The 27,158-nt window shown below is 35.8% G+C and overlaps 1 protein-coding gene and 1 long non-coding RNA gene across 2 annotated transcripts; one reads left to right on the top strand and one right to left on the bottom strand.

Moving 5' to 3' along the window:
- The first annotated feature begins 790 nt into the window (after window positions 1-790).
- LOC121409158 (galactosylceramide sulfotransferase-like) lies at window positions 791-26,521 on the top strand. The gene is made up of 2 exons (XM_041601003.1): window positions 791-1,662; window positions 24,029-26,521. Exons 1-2 carry the CDS (start codon window positions 1,508-1,510, stop codon window positions 25,062-25,064), a joined length of 1,191 nt encoding a protein of 396 aa, XP_041456937.1. The 5' UTR covers window positions 791-1,507; the 3' UTR covers window positions 25,065-26,521.
- On the bottom strand, window positions 8,024-14,007 carry LOC121409159. The gene is made up of 4 exons (XR_005969128.1): window positions 13,698-14,007; window positions 12,284-12,430; window positions 11,197-11,321; window positions 8,024-9,817 (listed from the first exon to the last, which is right to left on the bottom strand). It is a non-coding gene; the product is annotated as an uncharacterized LOC121409159 (long non-coding RNA).
- Window positions 26,522-27,158: the final 637 nt, after the last annotated feature.

The raw sequence follows: 27,158 nt of genomic DNA, 5'->3' as shown, positions 1-27,158 counted from the left end.
ACCGTTCCCATAAAATCATAACATAGGCCTAATCAATATCTGATAAAACTATCATTGGTAACTGTGACTCCCCTGCCCCTCGCCCGGCCGTAGCTACCGTGTAATAACCTCTATAGGTCAAACAGACGATTTGTTTTTTATATGCGATTCCCATAGTTCCAAATAGCATAAATCTTGCACCTTTTTAATATTCAACGTTATCATCCTTTCAATGTGATCAACTATTTTTTTAAAACTCTCATTGAAGTGTTTTCTCAACAATGGAGATTCTGCCTTAACAAAAAATTGTTGCTTCATCAGCGTACAAATTTTTGTACTTTCACAGTTAAACAAATAAAAAGGTCATTAATGAAATTGGAACAAAGGGGACCCTGATGCCGTGGGATTACCATTAACCACGATACATTGTAATCGATCACTTACATAGATTTTAAACCATTCCAATACTTTGTCCTTTAGGCCTATACCCTAATTTTCTTAATTTCTACAGCAACATTTTGTGATTTACTGAGTCTAATACACGTTTTAAGTCCAGGAATAAAGCACCAGTGATAAATCCTATATCAATTCCCCTCAGTAAGTAACTATGTTAAAGAGTCATATCAACCAGTGCTGTTCCTGTCGAGTAAAACGGTCAGAAACCTATGTTACCTGTTACGTGGAATACTAGTAATTAAACTACTGTCCATTCCAAAGCAAACATCTTTTGATTGATACAATAAACACAACGAAGATCTTATCGACGTTTCGTTTAAGCCTCCTTTTGTTTAACTGTTTACTGAATCCGGTTGGACCTGATTTAAGCATCGCAGTCTCTAAATGCTTCATGCATAGCGCATATCATGCGAACGTAGCGCTATGGTACGGGGTGGTGAGGTCGCAAACGTAAACCACGTCCACCTGCACCGGTCACGTCCCGCGGGCACCGCTGGCCCGGCACTACATGCAAGCATGGAGCTGAGCTAGCTATTAGTACATATTCAAGCTAGCAACTTCTCAAATCTACAGTAGATCTTGATAGCGCTAGCGTCGAGCTACACATATATATATGCGCACATGCACAGCGGACGTCAAAAACATCGATGATATGCCTGGATGATTTCTGCTTTTGAATCATTTGATATCGTTGGCTATTGTTTGCTACCAATAATTCTGTGATATAGTGACTAGTCTACAAACACTGACAAGCGGATATTCATCAGTCTTGGCGGCGATAGACGAGAACAAACTGGCTTTTAGGCCTTAATATCCCCCTTATCGATATCGAGCAAGTTTTTTTTTTTCAAAACTTATTTTCATCGATTTTGAATGCCTGCCCATCGCCACCCGGTGCTTGATCATGGGATCAGAGTCAGACGCATGCTAACTTAAGACTTGGAATTGGTAGAATCAAACAACTCGTGCAAACCCTGACTTGATTTAGGCCTAGTCAAAATCGAAGTAAAAAAAAAAACTTGTCTGTTTATGCCATCGGTAACGCGTAACGGAGTACGTATCTGGATCCACAATGTCATTCATATGGACAAGGTTTTCGATTCGGAAAGCTTGCTACGTCATCTTGGCAATTCTTTTCATCTTTTCACTCCATCACAATGGTGTGTTTGACGCTTCCAGATATCACCAAGACGATGAAGTGTATCTTCGAAATTCAGACGATTTTAGGTAACTAACTCCATAGACCCCCTATTTTATATTAGTTTTTAATTAGGATACTATTATTCTATCTAATACGTTCTTTGCTTGTTTTTTTTTTTAGCCGGACTTCTTATGCATGTTAAATATGTTTTTAATGTTCTGACTTGCGTTAGTCCTTTCTTGTTCATACTTAAATTTGGTCTAGTTATATGGTCTCAGTCATAAGTAAATACTAATTCTCCTTGCTTTGGAGCGATTGTTATTTTGGGTGCCTATTTCTTTAATTTAATTGGCTACTGTATTGTACAGTCAATAGGGGAAGGCGGGGTAAGTTGTGACAGTTTTTGCTTTTTGCATGTTAGAATTGATATGATTAATAATCTTGTCGAAATAAGTACCTTACCTTGAAATTTAATTCTTCTGAAATATTTTCCACCTATATATAACTTTCTATCCCCACACTGAAAGTCATCGTGACCTTTGAAAAAAACGATGTCAAATGGCTCAACTTGCCCTAAATATGGGGTAAGTTTGAGCCACCTTCTGGGGTAAGTTGAGCCACAAAAACTATGCACAAAATGTATGAGGGGAGAACCAGCATTTCAATTTTTTGTTTTAAGTCTTTTCACTTGCTAATTCTCTATAAATACTAACATCCTCTAAAAGGAAAAGAGCAGTCATGTAAATTTGCTCCTTTCAGCCAGCATTTCAATCGATTTTTATGGTTTGTTTGTTTTTTAAGATACATTACCATAGGAATTACCATGGCTCAACTTGCCCCATGCTGTTTGGCTCAACTTACCCCAGTCCGAACTTAGTGCGATAATTTAGTATCCACACATTTATTATGCATCCATCCTATAAAAGACTATGACAAGAATGAAGATCCATACCTGGACTAATAATGTTGTTATCATGTCTTTATTATATTTAAAGACGTGTGTGTTTATAAAGCACTTATCTATTTCACACTCTTTTTTTGGCTGAAATTCATATTTTTCCCTCTAAAAAACTACTTTTTGTTTCAAAGTTGAAAACAATGTGGTGGGGTTAGGGATTATGCTATGGGTCATCAATACATGACACCACCACAATGTCTGACTCATTCATTATTGGCCTGGGGCTGGTGGCTCAACTTGCCCCTATGCTCAACTTACCCCGCCTTCCCCTATGCTGTATTACTGTACAAGCATCTCATTACTAGTATTCTGCTGTAGTCTATGGAGAAACTTTATTTTCGAAACTTTCTTGAATATTATTTGCGGCAAATCGTCCTCGATCCTTTGTATTCCATGGCTGTTCCACTATACTACGACTTGTTACACCTCGGTAGGAGGAGAAAGATTTTGTTTTTAAGTTAAAAGTTAAGTTTTATCTTTAATAACTCCTGACAAATTTCAGGTGGAGTGGAGTGCTATAGCCGATCCCCATGATTCTAAAACCTCAATAACTTTTATCTCCAGCTCAAAATGATACAGAAAAATCGAAGAAAATTATTTTAGGACAATCATACATTAATAGAGAGAGGTAGTCAGGTAGATGTGAAGATAAACTTTAAAAACATACTACAAAATTAGAGTTTGCTGTGTTTTTTTTATGAGGACTGGATTGATAAAAAAAGTATCGAAGCCGACGCCATACAATAAAAGAAATATTTTCCCAAACGTACAATAAAAAAATATCTCAAAATGACGTGACAATAATTTATTTTTGTCTTGGGTCCGAGAAAAAAGTTCGCCGGGCCAAATCCAAAATGGCCGCCAACCCCCCCCCCCCTTCTTCGCTTTTTTGTAGGCAGGCAATTTATTTTTCCTAAAATTAGTACCCGGTACTTTTAAACCATTATTTGTAGAGTTAAAATGTGATTTTACCTAGATTTAACAACCCCCTTTCCAGCCAAAAAGAGGATTTCATTGTCTTGTGGTTCTCTGATATTAACTTTTATTTAGGTAAAGGTACGATACGAGTTGAACAATACCAAGCAGCTTCATATAGCTTTATTGCTATCATTCCTCTAAAATGGGGTTTACGGATATTTGCGAAATATATCTTATCAAATAAAACAATGTCATTTATCTATCTATACAATGCACTGTACATACTGCACTACATACAAGCATGGCCACCATGACAGACAACATGTCTGTAAATAAACTACACCTGTGTAGTGTCACAGTACAGAAGCGAGCTCCTGAGGTTTGGAATTAGATGGCTCAGTAATTGAAGATCTATGGTTTGTCTCAGAAATCGTAGACATGTTTAGTGAAATGAAATATGCTTATTCAAGCGGCACAGGGAGGGAAATATTAACAATGGATTACAGTCAACCCTGCATGATTGCATCTATACTGGAACTATTCTGGGCATAAAAGTTAACATTATGGTAACTTTGCCATCCAATGGAATTCTTGATTCTGATTGGCTTTTAATCAGCATTACCTTGGTAGTTACTTGACCCCATGAACATAGGGTTGGACACAACAACCAGGAATAGAAAGAAATCAAAATGAAAAAGACAAGAACTAAAATGTGATGTACGTATAGTGATGTTTATATGTAATTGATGTTACATCGGGTTACATCATGTACTGTATATCAGCTGACAAGCCAGCAATCAGAATTCACAATTCTCAATCTGATTCTAAACATCAAGAGCTCACTTCTAAGACACAGGCATTGTTATATGTCATGGTAGTTAATGCATGGATATATGCAGTGTAGTATGTAGAGTACATTGTATATAATTGACATTTTTATAGACATATTTTGCACATATCCGTAAACCCATTTTAGAGGAATAAAAGAATATATATGAAGCCGCTTGCTATTATTCAACTCGTATCGTCTAATATCTAAAAACCCCAAGACGATGAAACCTACTTTTGGCTGAAAAAGGGGTCTAAAAATATGTAAATTTAGGTAACATCAGCTATTAACTCTATAAATAATGGTGTAAAAGTACTAAATTTAGGGGGAAAAATTATTGTGGCCAAAAATTGTGAATGGAGGGGGCGGCCATTTTGGATTTTGGCCAGGCACACTTTTTTTCTCTGACCCGAGACAAAAATATTGTCATTTCATGTTGAGATAAAGTAAAAGGAACACAAAAACCTAATGCCACAGTAAAACAATAACCACCCATTTATAGCCCATTCCTAATGATAAGACAATAAAATCAAACAATACGAATGAATATTGAATAGGTTTATTGATGGTTACCCATTGAAGTGTGACCTATGAAACCATCATAATCAGGGCGGATGGCTATCTTATGGATGGACAGGTAATGTAGTGCATTCTGCAATGATTTTAAGCATGGTGTTCCTAAGTTTAACGGCGAATTTCACCCTGACGAAGAGTTCATTGCAGAAATCGCAGAAAAAGTAATAAAAAACATTGGTAAAATTTTGAGGAAAGTTATCTTTTTTTTGTGACATCATATGCGATCAGCTTCCCAATATCATGTATGTAAAAAATCAATTAAATGTAATTTTTCTCGAAAAATTGAAAGTGATTTTATTCTACCTTCATGATAATATATCAACATCTTCACCATGAACCTTTCAATAATTGAAATTTCCGCATTTTATATTACTTTAACAAAACAATTATGGAGCACTGAGCTGCTCAATATGACGTCACAAATAAAAACTTAAAATTCTAATATCTTTCTTATTCTTTGATGGATTTTCCTTAAACATTCACCATTGTTTTTATTTTTTTCTCTGGTATTTTTGACAGTAAACCTTTCGTCAGGTTGAACTTCCCCTTGAATTGTTATAGTGTTGTTTGCTTTATAATTCCTTGCCTTTCCATCATGCAGAAATATATGAATTGTCGCCATTTTTTTCGTTTTATCAGACAGCAAATTTAATTTGATATGCAATTAATGTTAATATGCACTTTGGATCGCTTTGTTTGATATGCCTGTTACAGTGATACATTTCGACACCGTTTTTACGAACCGGCCTGGAGGCCCATTTTGCGGATAGAATGAGTTTCGAGATAAATGCGTTTAAAGTTTATACTTTGTTTCTTCGCTATTTTCATCGGGTAAAAGTAAATAATATCTGTTAATTTTGGATTTCAGGAAAGAACACTATCAAAGAATTCATGTGATATGATTTTTTATCGATATAACCCATTTGTTAATGAATAATAATGCCTCATTCGTCCAAGCCCGTTCGTAAAAACGATAAAGTTGAAATCCCCACTGAAGCCCGTTACCACGAACTGGCTTCGCACAGTGCGAAGCCGAGTCTTCACAGTGCAATGTGACAAATGTCGTTTTTACGAACCGGCCTGGATGATGCGCGCTCGACGCACCGTACGCGCTCGTCATATGCTTGTGTAATAAAGATTGCAGCGCGCGCCAAGCGTTGCTTTGAATACCCTTTCCAAAATTAATATTAGACCTACTTCTCATTTTTGCGGCTATTTGGTGTACTATTTCAATCCAATTCATATTGGGAATTAAATACAAACAAAACCAGCCCCGGTTAATGTACAATATAACCTTATTGGCAAGAATAAAATTGAGATAATTATGGTACATTATAAACTATGATGGGTATTAACTAGAAGATGATACATTAATCCAGGTGATTGTCACAAAATGAACTATATTGTCCAATAACCGGGGCTGGTTTTGTTTGTATTTAATTCCCAATATGAATTGGATTGAAATAGTACACCAAATGGTTCCATGACATTTGCTCCGGCGACAATTGTTCCGCTATAAATTCCACACACTAATTGAATAACTAACTTCAACCCTGGATTTAACACTATACCCTATCATAAACCTAACCCTAAATCTAACATAAAACCCTATTGCTACCCTAACCCTATATCTTAGACTAAATAAAACCCGGAGCAATTGTCGCAGGAGCAAATGTCGTTTCACCGCCAATGGTTCCATTCCTGGACAAAATGTCCATCACCCTTTCCATATTCTGCATTATATACACGTTTCCTTTGTGCTCTGCCTTCCATCTGCATATCCTATGTCTCAACTTAATTTCAATTCAGAACTCTACCCCCCCCCCCGCTAATTTCTCCCAATTTTTTTATTCCCTACAGTCATGACAGTAGCTCTTCTCTCTTTACTTAGATGCCCCTTTCTCGACTCTGTAGATGTTTTCTCCCTTTTCTCCTCACCTGTTCACATCCTCTTCCATTCTCTCATGAATCATTTCTATCACCCCTCTTTTTTTCTCATTCCAGTCTTTCCTTTTCTGTCCCGACGGTCAATCACTCCCCATCCCAATTCCTGTGTTTTCTGCTCCCCTCCTCTTCTCCTGTATAACCCCAGTCTTTTCCTATCCTTCACCCTCTTTCCTCTTTTCCTGATATCCCTTGATCCATCTGTCAACCTTTGTTTCAGGACAACTCTCTTCCTCTTCATAGCCCCCTCTATACCTTCTCAACCCCTCTACCTGTTCATTTGCCCTCTCTTTATCACCTTATTCATAATCATCCCCTCTCTTTTTCCTGACTGCTGTGTCCCTCTCCATTTCATTCACCCTCTCTTTTGGTGATGCATAACAACTAAACTATCCTTTTTTTTCTTTCTAAATTTACTATTAGGAAAATTCAAGTAAATTCTAAAACATTTGAATAAAAGATGAAAATACACCTTTAATTGAAATTCCAAACATAGACAACACAAGATCATAGAAATTTGTTTCAATCATATCAAATGTTAGAAAGGATACACAATGAAAATACTCATTAAAAATTCATATAGATAATATACCTGCATTTACAAAAACCATGTCAACATCCACAATGAGACATATAAAAGTACATCTTCATTTTCTTTAACATTAACTAATTCCTCAGTCTCCTATATACCAACTTTACATTAAATGTACTTCAGGAAATTACACCAATTTGGTTAAGTTTTATAACTGAGATTCTTATAAGAAAATTAAAAGAAGCACTTCATATAAACATAAAACACACATCTTATCAATTAGATTAAAAATGCCCCTGCCTAACAAAGAAAAACACCCCACATTATCACCCTCATTGCCATTGACACAAGGATATATCTGTGTACATATTTGAATGTACAACGTATGACAGCGTACTGCATTTGAAAACCTGTTTTTTAATAAATTTGTTTTATAAGTCTATATTATCAAAATGCACTTTTATTATTTGCATACAGTATAAACATTTATGATTTTATTTCTCTTACCTAGATAAAAGTTTATTCTCTTCTGTTTAATGAATATCTTAATAATCGACTGCAGGTTTGATTATTCAAATACAAAAATGGCAACAATCATTTCCATTTATTTTGTAAACTCACTTAAGAAGGTGAAAGATAAACCATTTTATGTACACATATTATTACTAAGATTCCAGTCGAACATTTTTAAACATTAAACACTAATTTTAAAACATTAACCATTTTTAAAAATAAATCAAACTCCATGCATCACTATGACTATGTACAGTAAATTGATCACACTATGTACAGTAAATTGTACATAATACACAAATGCATGATGGTGTCCTAGAATGTTCTCACCATGTTCTGTGTAATCTAAAAGATCTCTTGCCTCTTACTGCCATTTTCTTTTGTGTGTGTTGTAATGTTACAGTGTCTGTTCAAAATTATAAGTTTAGCAGAAAGATTTGCATGCCCATTATTCTATTTTGTTTTCAAATCAAGTTCCAAAGTGGTTCCATATTGAAAAAATGTCTTTTTAATAACCAGTTTAGAATCTTTCAGACGTGTACACCAATTTAATTTACTTCTTGTGTGTGAAAATTACAACTACTGGATTTTGGTCAAAGCAGTTAGATTGACCTTTCACAGAGATGTATATTTAATTTCATTGTACATTTTTAAATGAAGAGTATGTACATTTTTAAATGAAGAGTATGAACATTTTAGCAATGACAAACTGACCATTAATACATGAAACCCAAAGGGTCATAATTTCATTTCTAACAAACAACACTTTTTTTTAAATAAATACAAAACAATAATAGATAATCTCAGAGTTTAACAAATAAAAACAAATGAAAATATTTCATGAATTGCAAACTAGTCTTGAAAGACGGATCGTGAGTAGTCATTATACTATTTGGCAAGTACATGGCAGAGGATAATATATAGAATTTCAAGCATGAATATATTACGATCTGTTCAAAGCACCATAAATAAAATCAAGCAACATCAAGACTGTTAATTGTACTGCAGTGGATTTGATTGCAAATAAAATATGACAAGAAAAATCAGATCTGTAGCAAGTTGTGTCTGCAAAACTTTAATTGTAAAAATGACACTTATTTCATAACCTGAGTTTCAAAATTTGTTGTGAAAAGAAACATGCGATAAAAATATTTGCATGAATTTTTTCCCAACACACATATGCAATTGTGACATTTATTCCTAAATGAGAACATAAACCAGTTTAGGAAATCAAGTAGCTATTTCATCATATTAGGTTAAAACAAAAACCCACACTTCAAGCAAACTGCATTTTGACAGTCTTTCTAACAACATATGTATTCTGATCTAAGCTTTTGTTTAAATATCGGAGTCTTTCATATTTGCTAAATTTAACAAATTTGTACACTTGCTCTGGACAAAAAAATACTTCTTACAGTCTTGACAGAAAATACAATCTTACAGTCTGTTATACATGTATTTTGTTTTAATTTTCCAGAAAATACAATCTCACAGTTAATCTGTTGTACATGTATTGTTTTGAGCTTTGGTCTACCTAAAGTGTCCTTCTTGGTCTCTAAATGCAACAAGAATTTACCAATTGCCCTTGACAGAAATTCACAGTTAATCTGTTATACATGTATTCTGTTTTGAGCTTTGGTCTACCTAACTGTCTTTCTCTGCCATGAAAACATTTTAGACCATATCACGTGCTCTTTACAGACAATACAATATACCAGTCCAAATAAGAACTGATATATTGTGTTTTGAGCTTTGGTCTCTGAAGCAACAAGAGTAGTTATCACATGCTCTTGACAGTAAATACAATATCAGAGTTATTGTGAAGACTGATGTTTACTGTCTTGAGATCTCTCTATCAATATCCCAAAGGAAAACAAGTTCAGTCAAACCACAAGAAATGTATACCTTTATCAGAAGAGATCGTGATTTTCCTTCATCTTCAAAAGTGGAGTCTCCAAAAATCTCCGAAACCTGCAATTGAGTAAGCAAAAAAAAAAGAAAGAATTCAAAGATTATTGAATTTACTTGTTTAGAGCAATACAGTGCAATGTGTCATTAAAACATTATCTACACATATATTATTTCAAAGTTACATTAAAAATCACGTTACATTAAAAATCACAACTCATTAAGCAAGTTGAGGTGCTTAGTGTGGCAGCATACGATAGAAGGCCTGATATTCAGGATGAGCAATGACTGCTGTTTCACCAATGCAGAGGGTCATTAAGTCTGTGTACTTTCCTTGGGAGAGCTTGGGGTTTCCATTTCTGCAGCATTTCATTTACGCCATTTTGAATAGTAATGAAAATGGAGAATACTTGTTTTGCTCAATTTGGATGCAAGCAAAGTTGCCAATATTGATAAATTGACAATTGAATATAATTATGAATAATTTTTAAATTCTATTTTACTATTTACTGTTCTTTTTGCCTTATAAGCTGAACAGCTTGACAAATCAAGTTTGTAAATTTTTACTGATAATCAAAGAGATAGATATGTTCTATTATCAAAAGGTACTTAGACCTATATATAAACATTAATGAAAGCCACTTTTTTGGGGGGAAGGGGGAACTTAATATACATTCGGTATATAAAGTGTAGGAGACTAACATTTCTATATAAAAAAATAAGGTAAATATAACCATTCCAAACCATTCCAAACCTTCCGTCCATCATTCTTCATCCCTTTGTCATCATTTGATAATTGAGGTCAATACAAAACATTTCAAAGATTCATTTTTGGAATATGTTGACTACAACTTCAAACTTAATATCAATACTTGCATGAATGATTCCTCGGGATGGCCTGGGCTATTCACACTTAATAGAGCTTGATTATGCACCATAGACATTTGTTCAGAATCCGCCATTATTCCCCTATACAGTGTGATGTTCTAAAAGACCCTCTTTTAAATCTTTCACTTCTTCCATCTTCATGTGTTCCAGGATGACCTACATACATGTACTTACCACTTCTTATGAAAACTACACTGCCCAACTTTGGCAAAAGGAAGTAAGTGACACATCAGTCAAATTTGAGTTATTGTTGTTTCTGAAACATCCTTTGTATTGCTGCACATTCAGGCAAAATTTGGGGAAGAAATGATTGTTCTATGGAAAGATATTGAAGAAAATATGCTGTTAAATTGCATGGATGCCCATGTAAATGACCAACACACGTTGCTCATTTCCAACAAATAATACTTTTGTAACTTGCTTCCTTTTGCCAAAGTACAGCAGTTCAGATTTCATCAAATCGGCCAACATCCTTCTGGTGAAGATTAGTTTAATGGTTCTCAAATTTAGAAAATCTTGATCAACACAAATGAGTACAAAATAAAATCACTTACATCTTTCACTCCTGGAATGCTTCAATTTATGGAATTTCAGTAGTAGCCCTTCACCAGACAGTCAGACACTGAGCATCTCGTCCCCAGTAGAATGAATAATTGGAATAGAAAGTAACAGTCCACCACTGAAAAGAAATATGAAAAAAAAAAAAAAATTGACAACTTTTCAGCAACTTTCTAATATTACTTAGTCATGGAACATTGGGGGTGTAGTGATTCGGACTCTCGTCTCTCAACCAGAAGGTCATGGGTTTGAATCCCAGCTATTGCATGTTTTTCTTCAGCAAGAAATTAACCCACATTGTGCTGCACTCAATCCAGGTGAGGCGAATGGGTACCCAGCAGGAATACACTGAGTGCTGGAAGGCAGCTCATGCTAAAGCTCAGAAGTGGTATTGGTGCTGTTGGATTTCAGTGCGACAATGGATACAATTGATTACTTTTACAAAGAACGAGGACTTATTTTGTAATCAGAGGAACTGTTATTCCCATATAGTATTGATAAGTAACCGGCAAATGTTTTTCTTTGCATGATCAATTTATAAGTCATGCCTTAAACAGGCTTATTTTTGTTTATATTTTTATACATATTTTTCTCTACTATAAAGCGGATAGAGAAACATGTTTTTTATATAGCATACTACAAAAAAAGAGGAGATTGGTGGGGCTAAGAGGGGCCTTAGCACCACCAATTCCCCGGGATTAAGCTTAGCCCACTTTGGTTTCCCACTGCATTTTATGAAAGAAGGCTAGCATGGTAAAGAATATTGTACTATCTAGCCCTGCTAAAAAGCAGGTTTAGCCTGATTATTGTAGTGCTAAGCAATGCAGTGTGAAACTGAACAGGGCTAAGGAAAACGGTGCTAAGCATTATCATAGATAAACATACAAAAAATGTTCAAAAACAAGTCTGTTATTTCTTCGAGTGAGAGTTTGAATTCTATTCCAAAAGGAAATTTACATTATTTTCCTTTCAAACCCCTACCCCCCCTCCCCCAAGTGTAATTTGGACATTGTACAATGTCAATTCTCCCATATTGATGTGGAAGTAAAGACAATAGCCAAATCTTTGTTGATGAAAACTCACCAGATGCGTTTGAAGAGGTAAGAATCTGTTCACTCTTAAAATCAGGCAACAGCTCTGGAAATCACCAAACAATGAACAGCGAATTAACTGTCGAAGGTATGGTTTGATGAGACACCCATTGGTCTACCTGAAAGCAACAGTTTCCAGCTGAAATACAAAGAGTATTTATAAGCATTTAGGCCTAAACTCTTAGCATTTAGAAGATATATTTATTCCTTTGCTATCTAACTTTAGTCTGTAGATCTCACATTAGACTAATAATGACAGTTAGGCACAACTTTAGGCCTACTATCCCACTCCAAGTACCAATGGGGTCCGAATATACATGTACGGACCTCATAGGTGACAATAGCACATGAACGGGTCGATGAATTCACCCGCGGTAACACACTGTGTTGGCGAGTGGCGACACAGCTTGTGGCGGGGTAAGCTGTCTAACTTAGATCTCTAAATCTACGACTAGTGACTTTATTTTTTTCTCTCTTTTTAGTTCTGCACTTTTTTGAGTGAAATTAGATCTAGTTAATGTCTAGACTGTCTAGATAGATCTATCACAAATTATATCTAAAGTGAAAATTTTGATGAAATATCTCGGTGCTTGAGTGTGAATAGGTCTAACTTAACCATGTTAACTGTTAGATTTTAACTTAAAGTTCGAGAATCTACATGTAGATCTACTACCACTGCCAGCTTTTTTTCTGGACACGAAGCAATGGCAATGTTCCCTAGAATTTATTATCCTACAGAGTGGAGTAGCCTAGATCTAGTGTGAATCATTGCCAGTTAATAATACATAGGCCTACATAAGGTTACATAAGGTTCAGTTCTGGATGCAGGATCTCCTGTTCCAGGGATGCAAACTCTCACTCATTTAGAGTGAGACTCACTCATTTTGGTCTTTTCTCACTCTCAAATTTAGTTCATTTGCATGTGTTTCTATTGATCTCACTCATTTTGACCCCAAAATATATCATTGGCCTATGGGAGTCTCACTCTAAACTATTTTAGTATTTATCCGATGTTGGCAGCCCTGACTAGAGGTCGACGTCTATCGAGTCTAGATCAGCATAATTCTAACAGCAAGTGGATCTTACTTAGTCAGGAGAATTCTAAAGAGTAAAAATCATTCACTAACATGGGCTTACTCTTTAGAAGTCTCCTGACTAAGTAGATCTAGGCTTAGCTCTGTAGACACATTCTACCGTTAGATGCTTAATAGTAACACAGATTAGTACGCATGGGGCTGGACTATAAAAAAACTTAATGTCAGTTATTTAAGTGGTTTAATTTTCGTCTTATTTTGATGATTTTTAAACAGAAAATTGTTTGATTTTGATCACAAGTATTAAAAGATAACTACCAGCTATTTTTCTCCAAATGTTTCCTTTTTAAATAAGAAAAATAAACAACTTACCTGATGCAAGTTTGAACAAGCTGACGCCTCAGGCCAGATCGTAAAAACGAAGTTTCAGCAAACAGACGATGCGAGTCGGCGAGCTAGCTGCGGCGCGCGTATCAAGCCGGTTCGTAAAAACGGCATTCGTCCATTCTCATGAACCCAGAGCGTCTCATGACGTCAAAAATGACGTAACGAAATGGTTTTAAGACCTACAAATTTGTGAAATAAAAGATATTTGACTATTGAGTCGAAATACTGAAAAAAGTCATTTTATATTTTTTCATCGATTTTGGCTTCCAGGCCGGTTCGTAAAAACGGTGACGATTTAATGAGGACATGAAAGATATATGATCTGGTTAATCAATTATAATACTTCCTAATCGTTTCTGCATCTCTCTTGCCTGTTAGCATAGACATCCATCTGAGAACAAATAAATCCATGAAGCTACATTTGTCCATGGTAAATCAGTTTATACATTAGTGTACAATGTACATGTACACAATTCTAACTACCCATGCTTTGTATACTTGTGGTCACCGACTATTTAGCCCCCTTTTCTCGAAACATTATCTGTTATTTCTGCCAACATTTATTTCATAGTTACGACTTCAACTTACTTAAAGGTTTTATATGGGAACTCGTAATATGAGATGAAAGAACATGTACGCATTTAATGACACTTTATCAGCATCCATTTGATACATATTATAGATAAGAAAGAAATTCGTTTAAAAGATACATGTACTATACAAGAACGCCATGTAGAACATAATCACTCTAGTATTAACCACTAGATTGATGAATGCGTTTATAATGGGAGCAAAGATGCGAAAACAATCAAATTTTAGCTGATTGTATTTTTTCGGTATAGAACACATAGTTCACTCATAGATTGGTTATTTTGACCAATCCCCTTTAAATGAGTTATATTAAAGAGTGATGTTTTATAATAATTTTATGGCGATGCGATGTGTTACAGACGACCTTTTATGAAGATTGGTAAACTCTATGTAAATCCCTTTAAGGGAAGTGTCACTTCTCTTTTCCATTTGAAATCAACCGCATAAAGTCTATATTATTTGAGATGATTTCCAAGGTCATAAAAACAAAAATCACGTTTATAATACACGAACCGAAAGATTTAGCTTCCGAACAAAGTTACAATGTTTGTTTGTTCAAGTGGTATTTCTGAATGCCTCGATCCGTGCTTGCTTATGAACACATATTTTGTTATAATTATAATGATGAATAGAAACCTATAAAGTATAAGAGGTCGAAAATAGATAGATAGATGGATGGATGGACGGATAAATAAATGGATGCATATGTAGATAGATTATCTATCTATAGATAGATAGATAGATAGGTTAGAGAGATAGACAAACAGAGAGAGAGAGACTGGATAAGGGGATGGGGTGTGATGGGTTCCATGTTCAACCTCTGATGAGCACAAGCACGTTAAATAAAAAAATAAACAACATCACCAAAACATCAAAGAGCACTGAAATATTCTTTTAGTAGGGAAGAGAAATGACAAAATATATGTATATACATATAAATAACTGCTGCTGTTAAGTACGGGGGCAGCAAAGTCACAAGCCCCCCTTCCCCAACTGCTTAAAAAAATCCACTATCCCACAGTGTGTTCCGCAATGTATACACAGTGTGAAATCATCGTCACACTGTTAAATCATTAAGTGTCACACTTTCACAACCCACTGCTTTCACACTGTGAACACACCCTATATATACGGCCAGGGAGTTAGCTACGACACTGTTCTTTCCAGCAGTCCATCCCCTCCCAGTTGGCATCGGGAGGGGGGGGGGTGAATTGGTTGGATAAAGAGAAAGAAAATCAGCAAATTAAAAGGGAAAAGGGTATCTCTGGAATATCCTATGTACCATCAAGCGAACTGTCTTCTTACACTCACCGTGTACCGATTTTAACAACGTGATTTGAATATTTTGCTCTTGGTGCCCCTCCTCCTTCCCCACTAGTAATGTCATGATCCATGTGATACGCCACTGTATAGACACTGGCGTATAGATGGGGGCTTTTGGGGCTCTCCCCCCAAAAATGAAAAAATAAGTAAATAAATAAATTGATTATATAATTAATAAATTGATAAATAAATGAAAAAATTAAATAAAATCACGACACATTTTTTTTTTGGAAAAAAAATGGAAAGAAAAGGAAAGAGAGAAGGGTGAAATATTTAATTTTATGAATATTATGTTAAAATCTATCACAAAATTTGTTTTTTCAAATAAAAATGTCGAAATTTTTGCTCACTCACTTTGCTTGATCACAATTTCTATTGTCTCACCTGCATAGGCGCCGCTTTTCCGACGGCGGCGGCGTCAACATCAAAATCTTAATCTGAGGTTAAGTTTTTGAAATGTCATCATAACTTAGAAAATATATGGACCTAGTTCATGAAACTTGGACATAAGGTTAATCAAGTATCACTGAATATCCTGCATGAGTTTTATGTCACATGACCAAGGTCAAAGGTCATTTAGGGTCAATGAACTTTGGCCGAATTGGGGGTATCTGTTGAATTCCCATCATAACTTTGAAAGTTTATAGATCTGATTCATGAAACTTGGACATAATAGTAATCAAGCATCACTGAACATTTTGTGCAAGTTTCAGGTCTCATGATTAAGGTCAAAGGTCATTTAGGGTCAATGAACTTTGGCCGAATTGGGGGTATCTGTTGAATTACCATCATAACTTTGAAAGTTTATTGGTCTAGTTCGTTAAAGTTGGACATTAGAGTAATCAAGTATCACTGAACATCCTGTACGAGTTTCAGGTCACATGATCAAGGTCAAAGGTCATTTAGGGTCAATGAACTTTGGCCGAATTGGGGGTATCTGTTGAATTACCATCATAACTTTGAAAGTTTATGGATCTGATTCATGAAACTTGGACATATAAGAGTAATCAAGTATCACTGAACATCCTGTGCGAGTTTCAGGTCACATGATCAAGGTCAAAGGTCATGTAAGGTCAATGAACTTTGGCCATGTTTTTTTTTATTTTGTTGAATAACCATCATATCTCTGTAAGTTTATTGGTCTAGTTCATATAAAGTGGACATAAGAGTAACCATGTATCACTGAACATCTTGTGCGAGTTAGAGTAGTTTTCAAAGTCAGCACTGCTGCTATATTGAACTGCGTGATGCAGGTGAGACGGCCAGAGGCATTCCATTTGTATTAATTTTACGCGATAAGCCATACATGTATCTATAGCCCCCTCAAATTTTGGATCGTTACTCATCGTTATTTGTCATTAAAGCTCTAATAAGCTTACGTATTAAAAAATTATTAATAAAAATCAGATGTGGTGTAGACTTACATATCATTATATTGCGGAGTCATGCCCCAAGGTGTGTAAGCATGTTCATGTATCCTGTATAATATAAGGCATGATTTAGGTATGCACAATCAGAAAGATGATCTGCATCGTCTATACATGACTATTTTTTCCACCCCACTTACTATCACAGTATCATCCATCAATCTGCTTATAAAATTCGAATTCAAGACTTTATGTGATGTGGGTACTTAATGCAGGGTTGGGCTCTTTTACTTTTTTTCAATTACAATTACGCAATTGAAGAAATGTTCAATTGCAATTACTTTTAAATTAAATTACATTTATTCAATTACATTTACCAATTATTTTTGTCATTTACAATCAAAATTTCAATTACTTTCTAGAAAAGTCACACATGAAATCGCTTTGTATTCTGCATGTATTAGCACCACCTATTTAAACATTATTCTACCTGTAAGTTACAGAGAAATTGACAAGATGAAGGTTTAATTATGTTAAAGAGCACACATTCTGCTTATTACACACTTTGATGCTGAAGCAGTTGACATGAAATTGGTCATTAAATCAAATCATAATTAAATACTTTATCGTAAAGTAATTGAATGTAATCAAAAGTAACTGACAGTAATTGAAGTCAATTACAATTACATTCCCTTTCAAAATTTCAAATACAATTACAATTACTAAAAAATGTGATTAATTACGTAATTGATCAATAACCTTGTAATTGAGCCCAACCTTGACATAGTATGATCAATCCGATCTGATATTTAATTAGCATTTACAAGAACGGATCTATAAACAGCCTACATTAGTTTTTTTTAATCGCTTTAATGCACTCACTCCATCTACACCATATAGTTGGTTTACAAGTCCCTTTAGTCGACGCCAATGCACTCTTCACACTTTTACGTTTAAAATATTCAGTGAAACACTGTCTAATAACTCCCTAACGACTCTCATATTAAAAGCACAAAAGAGGAATATGAGATGGTGATCGAAGAAGAAAAATATGGGTAAACATCCCCATATGGTGATATGAAGGCCCTCGCGGGCATGCACATCATGAATAAATTTGTAACGCCACGAGGCACTCGGTCTCCAGGGATATATATTATTTTAAAACAAACTGACATGATGAAGGATAGAGTTTTATACTGTCTTGTCGATGTTCGTTTTCAGAAACTGAAGAGAAAAAATAGATCGGGAATACACCATCACTCTGAAGATAGTAAAGCTTGATGTTTCTTGATTGACTCTATGCATTGGAATTGGAACGGTTTAATGAATTAAACGTATAAAAAGTATAAAAAAATGTGCGCACAAACACAATGTTCCCGAGGCAATTTCCTTATTGAAGAGCATCCACATTAAGGGTTACCTATCCATGCACCGTGCCGAGCATCGAACCTTAGATTTTCGTGTATATGGTCAGGCGCGCTCCCGGACCAGTATAGGCCGAGGCACCTATATACATTATGCATATACATGTACACACACGCATACGACTGTTTTTTTTGGTGGGGGGGGGGGGGGGGTAACAAAAACATCAAGTCTTGCAATTTATAGTTTTTAGGAAAGGCCCATTTTGCACAAGGCACATTTCTATACAGCACTTTTTCAATTTAAATTTATTTACCATCTTTTAAATATAAGTGTTAATAAAAATCTGACATGAAATACAAATACATATTGTTTAAAAATGGAGGGATATCCTTGATAAGCACAGTGCTTGTAAGCAGGGTCCCAAAATATTTAAAGAGGATTCAAAATTATTTCGGCCCAAAAGAGAGACATTGACATTGTCTATCGTTTAATCAATTATTAACCTATACCGTTTATCATACTATCTATGTATCAATTGCACTGATGGCACTGTTGTGTAATTTTCTCACAAATGTCTAAATGTAAATGTAATCACACTTCTTAGGAACATGGTTTTATTTTATTTTATCAATGGATCGTAACAGTATTCAGTTGCTTTTATCGAAACAAGTTTTGTCTCACCTGCATAGCAGAGTGAGACTATAGGCGCCGCTTTTCCGACGGCGGCGGCGTCAACATCAAATCTTAACCTGAGGTTAAGTTTTTGAAATGTCATCATAACTTAGAAATATATGGACCTAGTTCATTAAACTTGGACATAAGGTTAATCAAGTATCACCAAACATTCTGCATGAGTTTCACGTCACATGACCAAGGTCAAAGGTCATTTAGGGTCAATGAACTTTGGCCCATTGGGGGTATCTGTTGAATTACAATCAAAACTTTGAAAGTTTATGAATCTGATTCATGAAACTTGGACATAATAGTAATCAAGCATCACTGAACATTTGTGCAAGTTTTAGGTCACATGATCAAGGTCAAAGGTCATTTAGGGTCAATGAACTTTGGCCGAATTGGGGGGTATTTGTTGAATTACCATCATAACTTCGCAAGTTTATTGATCTGACTTTTGAAACTTGGACATAAGAGTAATCAAGTATCACTGAACATCCTGTGCGCATTTTAGGTCACATGATCAAGGTCAAAGGTCAATGAACTTTGGCCATAATGGGGGTATCTGTTGAATTACCATCATAACTTCGCAAGTTTATTGATCTGACTTTTGAAACTTGGACATAAGAGTAATCAAGTACCACTGAATATCCTGTGCAAGTTTCACTGAAACTTGCACAGGACTTGCACTTGCACTTGATCATGTGACCGGGTCACATGATCAAGGTCAAAGTTCATGTGAGGTCAATGAACTTTGGCCACATTGGGGATATTTGTTGAATTACCATCTCTGTAAAGTGTATTGGTCTAGTTAATAAAACGTGGAAATAAGAGTAACCAAGTATCACTGAACATCTTGTGCGAGTTATAGTAGTTTTCAAAGTCAGCACTGCTGCTATGTTGAATCGCGTGATGCAGGTGAGACGGCCAGAGGCATTCCACTTGTTTTTCTTTGAAATTGAAACATTGTTTTAATACCATTAGCTGTACCAAACCGAGTGTAAAGAAATGGAAAAAAGCAATATACAGGTATATATTTTTAAAAGACATTACTAAGCCCATAAGCTACATCATGGACATACATGGCGATGTGAACATGTATTGGACTGGATCTATATTTCTCCCAGGCCGCCAAGACAGGGGTGCTTTGGAATCGGATAAAGACCCATCTTAACATGCAAGAAAACAGGTAACATGATTTACCATAAGGTAAATTACAGATAAGCTTAAAGTCATTTAGGTGTCAGTTTTCATGAGGAGTGGATTATCATTTACCCATGGTGAAAAAAAACGGTATATATGAAGTATTAAACATGATTTCTTGCCTCGATCTCGGTATATTTTCTTTGAAGAACCATTATTATAGCATAAAGTACGCACCCAGTCAAACGGAATATAAAGTATTTTTATGATCAGATAAAAGTACACTTGCTTATTATGACGTTATATTTTGTATTAATCCTGATAATAGCTAGGCATTTAGCACGGATCTTAGAAATCACTGTGGTAATGAAGCAATAATTCAAAGAAATGCTTTGAAATTTGCATGCATTTGAATTCAGGAATTAACATAATAATTACACGTGGATCAGCTCATGAATGCCAAAAATGTTAAAAGAAGACAGAACGACAATGGTTGTCGGAAGAGTTATTGAAGGCCCCACCCCACCTATCACAAAAATTAAGACTTCGTTTCCAAAAACCCCACAACAACAATGGTTCCATAAAATGAATCACACGACTTATACAAATAATATTAGGATTGGGAAAAATTGGCATTTCATGCTAGGAAGCCTATCGATTTTGAGGTCGAAAGGTCAAATATCAAGGTCACAGTGACATGTTTTCATCTTACACTTCTGTAGTCTAGGCTTATAAAATTTGGTGTGTATTAACTATTATATTAGCATAGATCCTAGGAAGCCTATTGATTTTGCGGTCAAAAGGTCAAAGGTCAAGATCACCGTAACATATTTTCATCTCACCCTTCTGAAGTCCTTGTTGACGCGACAAGTTTAGTTTAACTTAATCTAGGCTCATATAATCTGATACATTATGGTACTAGCATAGATCCCTGAAGGAATTCTATTGATTTTGAGGTCAGAAGTTCAAAGGAGAAGTCGCCACCTTCCACTTTTCTTGCTTAACCAACACAACTCCATTTTCTGCTTTACAGGCGGGCGTATTATTGTGCTCGTCTTAGCGACATTCTTGTTTTTCACTGAACTCTTTGATAAATGGAAATGATGAAGAACTGAAATACATGTCTCTGCACTCTATACCAAAATATTTATTATAGTGTCAACTATGTTTTAACTTATTTCCGCCCATGAACATGAGCCAAAAGTGAAACCATCCGGTTGTTAGAGAAGAAAGGAAATATGCTTCAAATGTTATCTGTTACCATGGGGATCCTGTGAGGATATAAAAAGTTCTATAGAAAGATCATGCCAGGGGCGGATCTAGTTTTTTTTTCTTTCGGGGGGTGGGTGACCAGAAGGAACATCACCTGCGAGCCTCGAAGCGGCGAGCCGATTTTTGTATCACCTGCATAGCAGAGCGATACGATAGGCACCGCTTTTCCGATGTCGGCGGCGTCAACATCGAATTTTAATCTAAGATTAAGTTTTTGAAATGACATAACTTAAAAAGTATATGGACCTAGTTCGTGAAAATCGGACATAAGGGTAATCAAGCATTACTGAACATTGGTTTCAGGTCACAGACGGGGGGGGGGGGGGGGACTTGATCGCTCGTCTATAGATTAAAAAATAATTTGTCTTTGTCATGTTTTCCTCACCCCTTAATTATATCCCAAACTCTATTTTGACATTTGATTCTGTGACATTTGCTCCAGTCTTAATATCTCAGATGACTTGGGGTTAGATTTAGGATTGTAACAAAGTTCAGAATAATGTAAAGATCCGGGGTAAAGATACATGCTAAGAATATGGTCTTACTTAGTTTTGGAGGTTAGATTTTTAGTTTGGATTTTCCATCGGAGCAATTGTCGCCGGAGCAGCTAGTGTCATGAAACCAAATTTTAGATCCTTTTCACGCGACATTCACGAAAGGATTGGACCAAAATTAATGTACATTGACTTTTTTTTAAACTGCAAGGCAAGCTGCGATTAGACAAACTTGTGATTGTGCTTCATACTGTCATTTTCGTTGTGTATTTCCAATTTGTCCAATTGCCAACTCGTCTACTCTCATTTGGTCTACCATCAGTTTATCCACATGGTCTCATTGCCATTTCATCCAATCACTTTTTCGTCTTATAACCTATATTGGTCCATGCAATAGCCATTTAGTCCATATCATTCGGTCTCATTGGACTAAGTGTTAATTGTGCAAAATGAATGAAAATTAAATGGATATTAGACCAACCGGTTATGAGACGAAAGGGTCATAGCCGAAATGGTGATTAGACGAAGTGATGATTGGACCAATTGGTTATTGGACCAAATTGTTAGACTAAATGTTGATGGACGGAATGGCATTAAATGAAAGTAGACAATTTTGTGAGTGTACTAGTTGGCAATATACGAATTAGCAATTTGCCATTTTCGTAGGGTCATTGGCGTAACTACAAGGGGCACGTGCCCCCCCCCACAAAAAACAAAAAAAAACGGGGGAAGTAGGAAAAAGAGGGAGAATGAAAGAAAACGTTGGGGAAGAAGAAGAAATTATTGTATATGATATTGTAATAGATTATTATATTATATTTATTACATAAGATTTTTTTCATAATTTTAGGAAACATAATTAAAGCCAATGTCTTCTCTCACTCCTGGTGCTCGCATTGTCTGTTTAACGAGATAAATAATCCTGTTCAAGGATTAAATGGTCTTAAAACATCGCGTTTTCAAGGTAATATCCACCAAAAAAGACTTTTTTTTTTGCTTTTCTGAATACAAAACATCTCCAGTCCATGCTTACGTTTGCATTAGTGGATTGGTGAGATATGTGTGCCTAAAAGCAGCCCTTAAAATGTCACCTTTTTCTTGTCTGAATGTCAAAAATTTTCAGCTCGCGCGTCGCATCATTTTGTTAATGAAATGCATATGATCTTAATGAATTCCTTCAAACAAGCCTTAGAATGCCCCTCTTCAGGTCTGAATGTCAAAAATTTTCAGCTCTCGCTTCACGCTCGCAATATTTGAAGGTGAGATACGCATCATGTTCATGATTACAATGGCAACAAAAAGTGCTTTATGTGTTTAGGTTAATAAAACGCGTTTTGTGCTCGCATTAAATGAACTATGGTGAGATATGTATGCTTTTCACGAATTCTTAAAAAAATAGTCTTAAAATGTCCCCTTTGAGGTCAATATTGACAAAAATGTTAGCTCGCGCTCGCATTGAACGCTTATTGAGACAGGTACATATCATGATTACAAAAATTTGCTTATTTTCCTTTTTTTAAGGTCTGAACAACAAAAATGTTCAGCTCGTTCAGCTCATTTGATCAGTGAGATACATATCCTTTCAATGGCACAGTCCTTAAAATTACGTTTGTGGTGATAACTGATAAAGCGTACAGACTGTACTATGTTATTACACGTGACAACTTTCACAAAGAAGCTCTGGCTGCTATACCAAGGAGCTTGGAAGCTCATTGGCTATACCAAGATGGCAGTGATTTTGTTGCAGCTAACCTATTAACACAAATTAGTCATCCAATTAATGTCTCTATTAGGTCAGTATACAGTGGCTATTAAGCGCTCCTCGCGTGCCCACTAGGGGCCCGTTGCCATAAAAAACTATGGCAAATACAGTAAGAAAAAACTATGGCAAACAATTTTTTTGCAGGTGCCCCCAAATGCCCTGACCCACGGTACGCCACTGTGTAGGGTGATTTTTTTTTATGCGTATCGAGGCAGTTTGATTAAAATCTTGATGAATGGTGTTCATCTGCCATTCGAATCATGATAAAAATATCTTTTCTAATGTGACCAGAATACTTAAGATTTTTTTTTAATTGCATCTTTACAGATATTCCACCCGAAGAAAATATCGTTGCAATCCCAAGGAGAAGGTCGTCTTCCTCAAGACACACAAGACTGCAAGCAGCACCGCTTCAGCTATCATCGAGCGCTACGGCTTCAATAGAAACTTGACATTTGCAGTATCAAATACAGCCCTGAAGTTCTACCACGGCCCTTTGTTCTCACGTGGTATGGTTCACGAAGCTTCTGACTCTGCCATTGGTTGGAAGAAAGCCGATGGCTATCATATGATTACCAATCATGCACGGTTCAACAAAGCTGAGATGGATGATGTCGTACACAACGCAACATACATTACAATCGTTCGCAACCCGGTCGACCAATTAGAATCTGCATTTGGATACTTCAATCTCGGTAAAGGTATGGGTTTAAAGACAAAGAATCATTTGGAAGAATTCATGCAAGATCCAGAGAAATACTTTGGTTCCGTGAAGAGAGGGTATTGGCAGTTTGCGAAGAACAACCAGCTCTTCGATTTGGGTCTGGATCATACATACCATGATGATGAAGATGCTGTCGCTGAAACCATTCACAAACTCGACAACGATTTCGATCTTGTCATGGTCAGTGAGTACTTTGACGAATCTATGATTCTTATGCGTCGATTGCTTTGTTGGGACATTGAGGATGTTATCTATATCTCAAAAGGTATACGAAGCCCAAGTCATCGTTTACAGATGACTAGCAATTTGCAAGACAAGATCAAAGTATGGAACAAGGCAGATATGCAACTATATCAGCATTTTAACAAAACATTATGGAGAAAGATTAAAGAATATGGACCAAATTTTCAGCGTGATTTAGATTATTACAGAACAAGACTTGGTGAGGTTGCAGAAGAATGCATTGACTTCAGCCGAAAAGGTAGTAAGGATGTACGAGAGGTGAAGTACGTTCTAAAAGAGGGCGCTCCACAGTTTTGCCAGGAACTTCTGTGGGGAGACGTAGAATATACTAGATTCATTCAACGTCGGATGTGGGATAGGGGTATACTTTTGCCAAACCCGAAAGTACGGGGATGATGGCGTTTCTTTCGAGAGTCTTCATTATATTAGCCTAAAAATAATTTATGTACTGTATAAGAGTATTTCCCTAATGAAGAACTTTTCTGAGAGAAAAAGATGGGTGTTATGATCACATACAGACATTCATAATGATTTCAATCAATTCCTTAGTAATGTTTTCTACCCATAGTGTCGCTGTGCAATGTCCATGAGAACAACTCTTCGTATAAACATTTGATGCAGTATTCATCTTTTTTTTTAATGCTATTGGTAACATTGATTATTATTGTTCATGATATAGTAGTCGGATGTTATTCGTTTGTTATGTTTAACGTCAAAGATACAGAAGTTTGAAATGCAGCCTTATTCGTCTGCTGGGTTTGACACCAACAATTATGTATGTTTTCAAGTTTTAAATTCTTATTTTATAGACCTGTTTATACAATGGTTTCTGATGTCAATATTCTAGTGCATTATGTTATTAATCTTTTGAGCAATAAACATACGCCTAAATTTCTATTCCCAAAGGTCCGCTATTCATAATAAAGTGAAAGGAGATCACTATTCATGGAAGTCATGGCCATTATGATCCGTAATTCATAATGTAAGTGATAATTGCGATTTAGGAGGAACCTTGAAGACGGCTTATCAAAATCGGAGAAAGTTTCGTTCTGGGAGAAAATTATAGACCTATAGACACAGAGTCTCACAGTCCTAGAAGGTTACACTTCGTAATTCCGAAGGTGCCGAAACACGTAAATTGCCTATACCTTGATGTTCGTTAATCCGAAAACGAAAAAGGGTTCGTTAATCCGAACATTTGTGGCGTATATCCGAAAGTTCTTTAATCCGAAAAGGAAATGTGAGTCGTAATTCCGAAGGTTCGTTAGTCCGAAAACGAAATGAGGTTCGTAATTCCGAAGGTTCGTTAGTCCGAAAACGAAATGAGGTTCGTAATTCCGAAGGTTCTTTAGTCCGAAGACGAAATGAACAACGAACCTCATTACATTTTCGGATTTTCGAACCTACGGAACAACGAACCTTATTTCGCTTTCGGATTAACGAACCTTCGGAATAACGAAGCTTCGGAATTAAGAATGTATACGGTCCAAGAAGAGGGCTACTAAGTCTGATAAGCTGTCTTCATTGAATCATAGAGCTATTACATGTAATAGCTCTATAATTGAATATTGATCCTTTCATTTAATCACTAGCGACCCCTTCTTCGACTGTGACTTGCGATTTTTGTTTCGATTAAGGACCATCTGACTTGATGAATATTGATGAATAATGATCCTTTCCCAATATGATTATTGGAGACCATTATGATTAACACCTTTATCTTGAAGAAAACACAGATAATCGGACCGTTATGAATGGTTAGCCTCTTCATTTCTTGTAGACAGTTATAGTTGTCCTGTTTTTATTTACGGTTAGCTTTCTTATTTTCCAAAATAAATTCCCCACAAATTCAACATTTTACTCGAGCTTTCATTGTTTTTCTTGTTTTTTTTTTTTTTGCTTTCATGACGTTAAATTTAGCTAAGCATTGAGGTTTTTCACCCATCTATGTAGGAGCGGAAGTGAGGGGTGACCGCCCCTGTAATTTTAAAGTGGGTGTGAGGGATGAGGAGTAGAGGGGATAAAAGGAAGAAAAGGAAAGAAAGAAGAGTATAAAAAAGGGTTTTTGTCGTGCAACATTGAAATACTTTGTTATTTAATTAAGACAAATATGTCAATCATAGGTTGCACCCCCTTAATTAGCGGCGTGGCTCCTGGCTCTAAGAGCAATATTTGCAGATTTCTGAAGACAGAGAACAGTATCATTAGCTATTTACGATGTGTGTGTGTGTGTATGGGTGTGTTTGTTCGTTTATTTCGTTTTTTAAACCTCTCTTTAACTCTGCATATAAGTGATGAACAGAGGATGGGCAAATATTTCTAATTCGCTCAATTTTATTTCTAGATAAGTTTGAAAACACATCCTATTTCATTTGATTTGAATTGTTTATTTTGATTTATCCATAATGAACGATTCTTCGAATGTTAAAACTTGAAATAAAAGCAAATGACTTCATCTTTTTCGGATATAAAAAAAGTCGACCACATTGT

Source organism: Lytechinus variegatus, chromosome 2, assembly GCF_018143015.1.
Source record: "Lytechinus variegatus isolate NC3 chromosome 2, Lvar_3.0, whole genome shotgun sequence".
Lineage (NCBI taxonomy): Eukaryota > Metazoa > Echinodermata > Echinoidea > Temnopleuroida > Toxopneustidae > Lytechinus > Lytechinus variegatus.
This window is presented reverse-complemented; position numbering and strand designations above follow the sequence as displayed.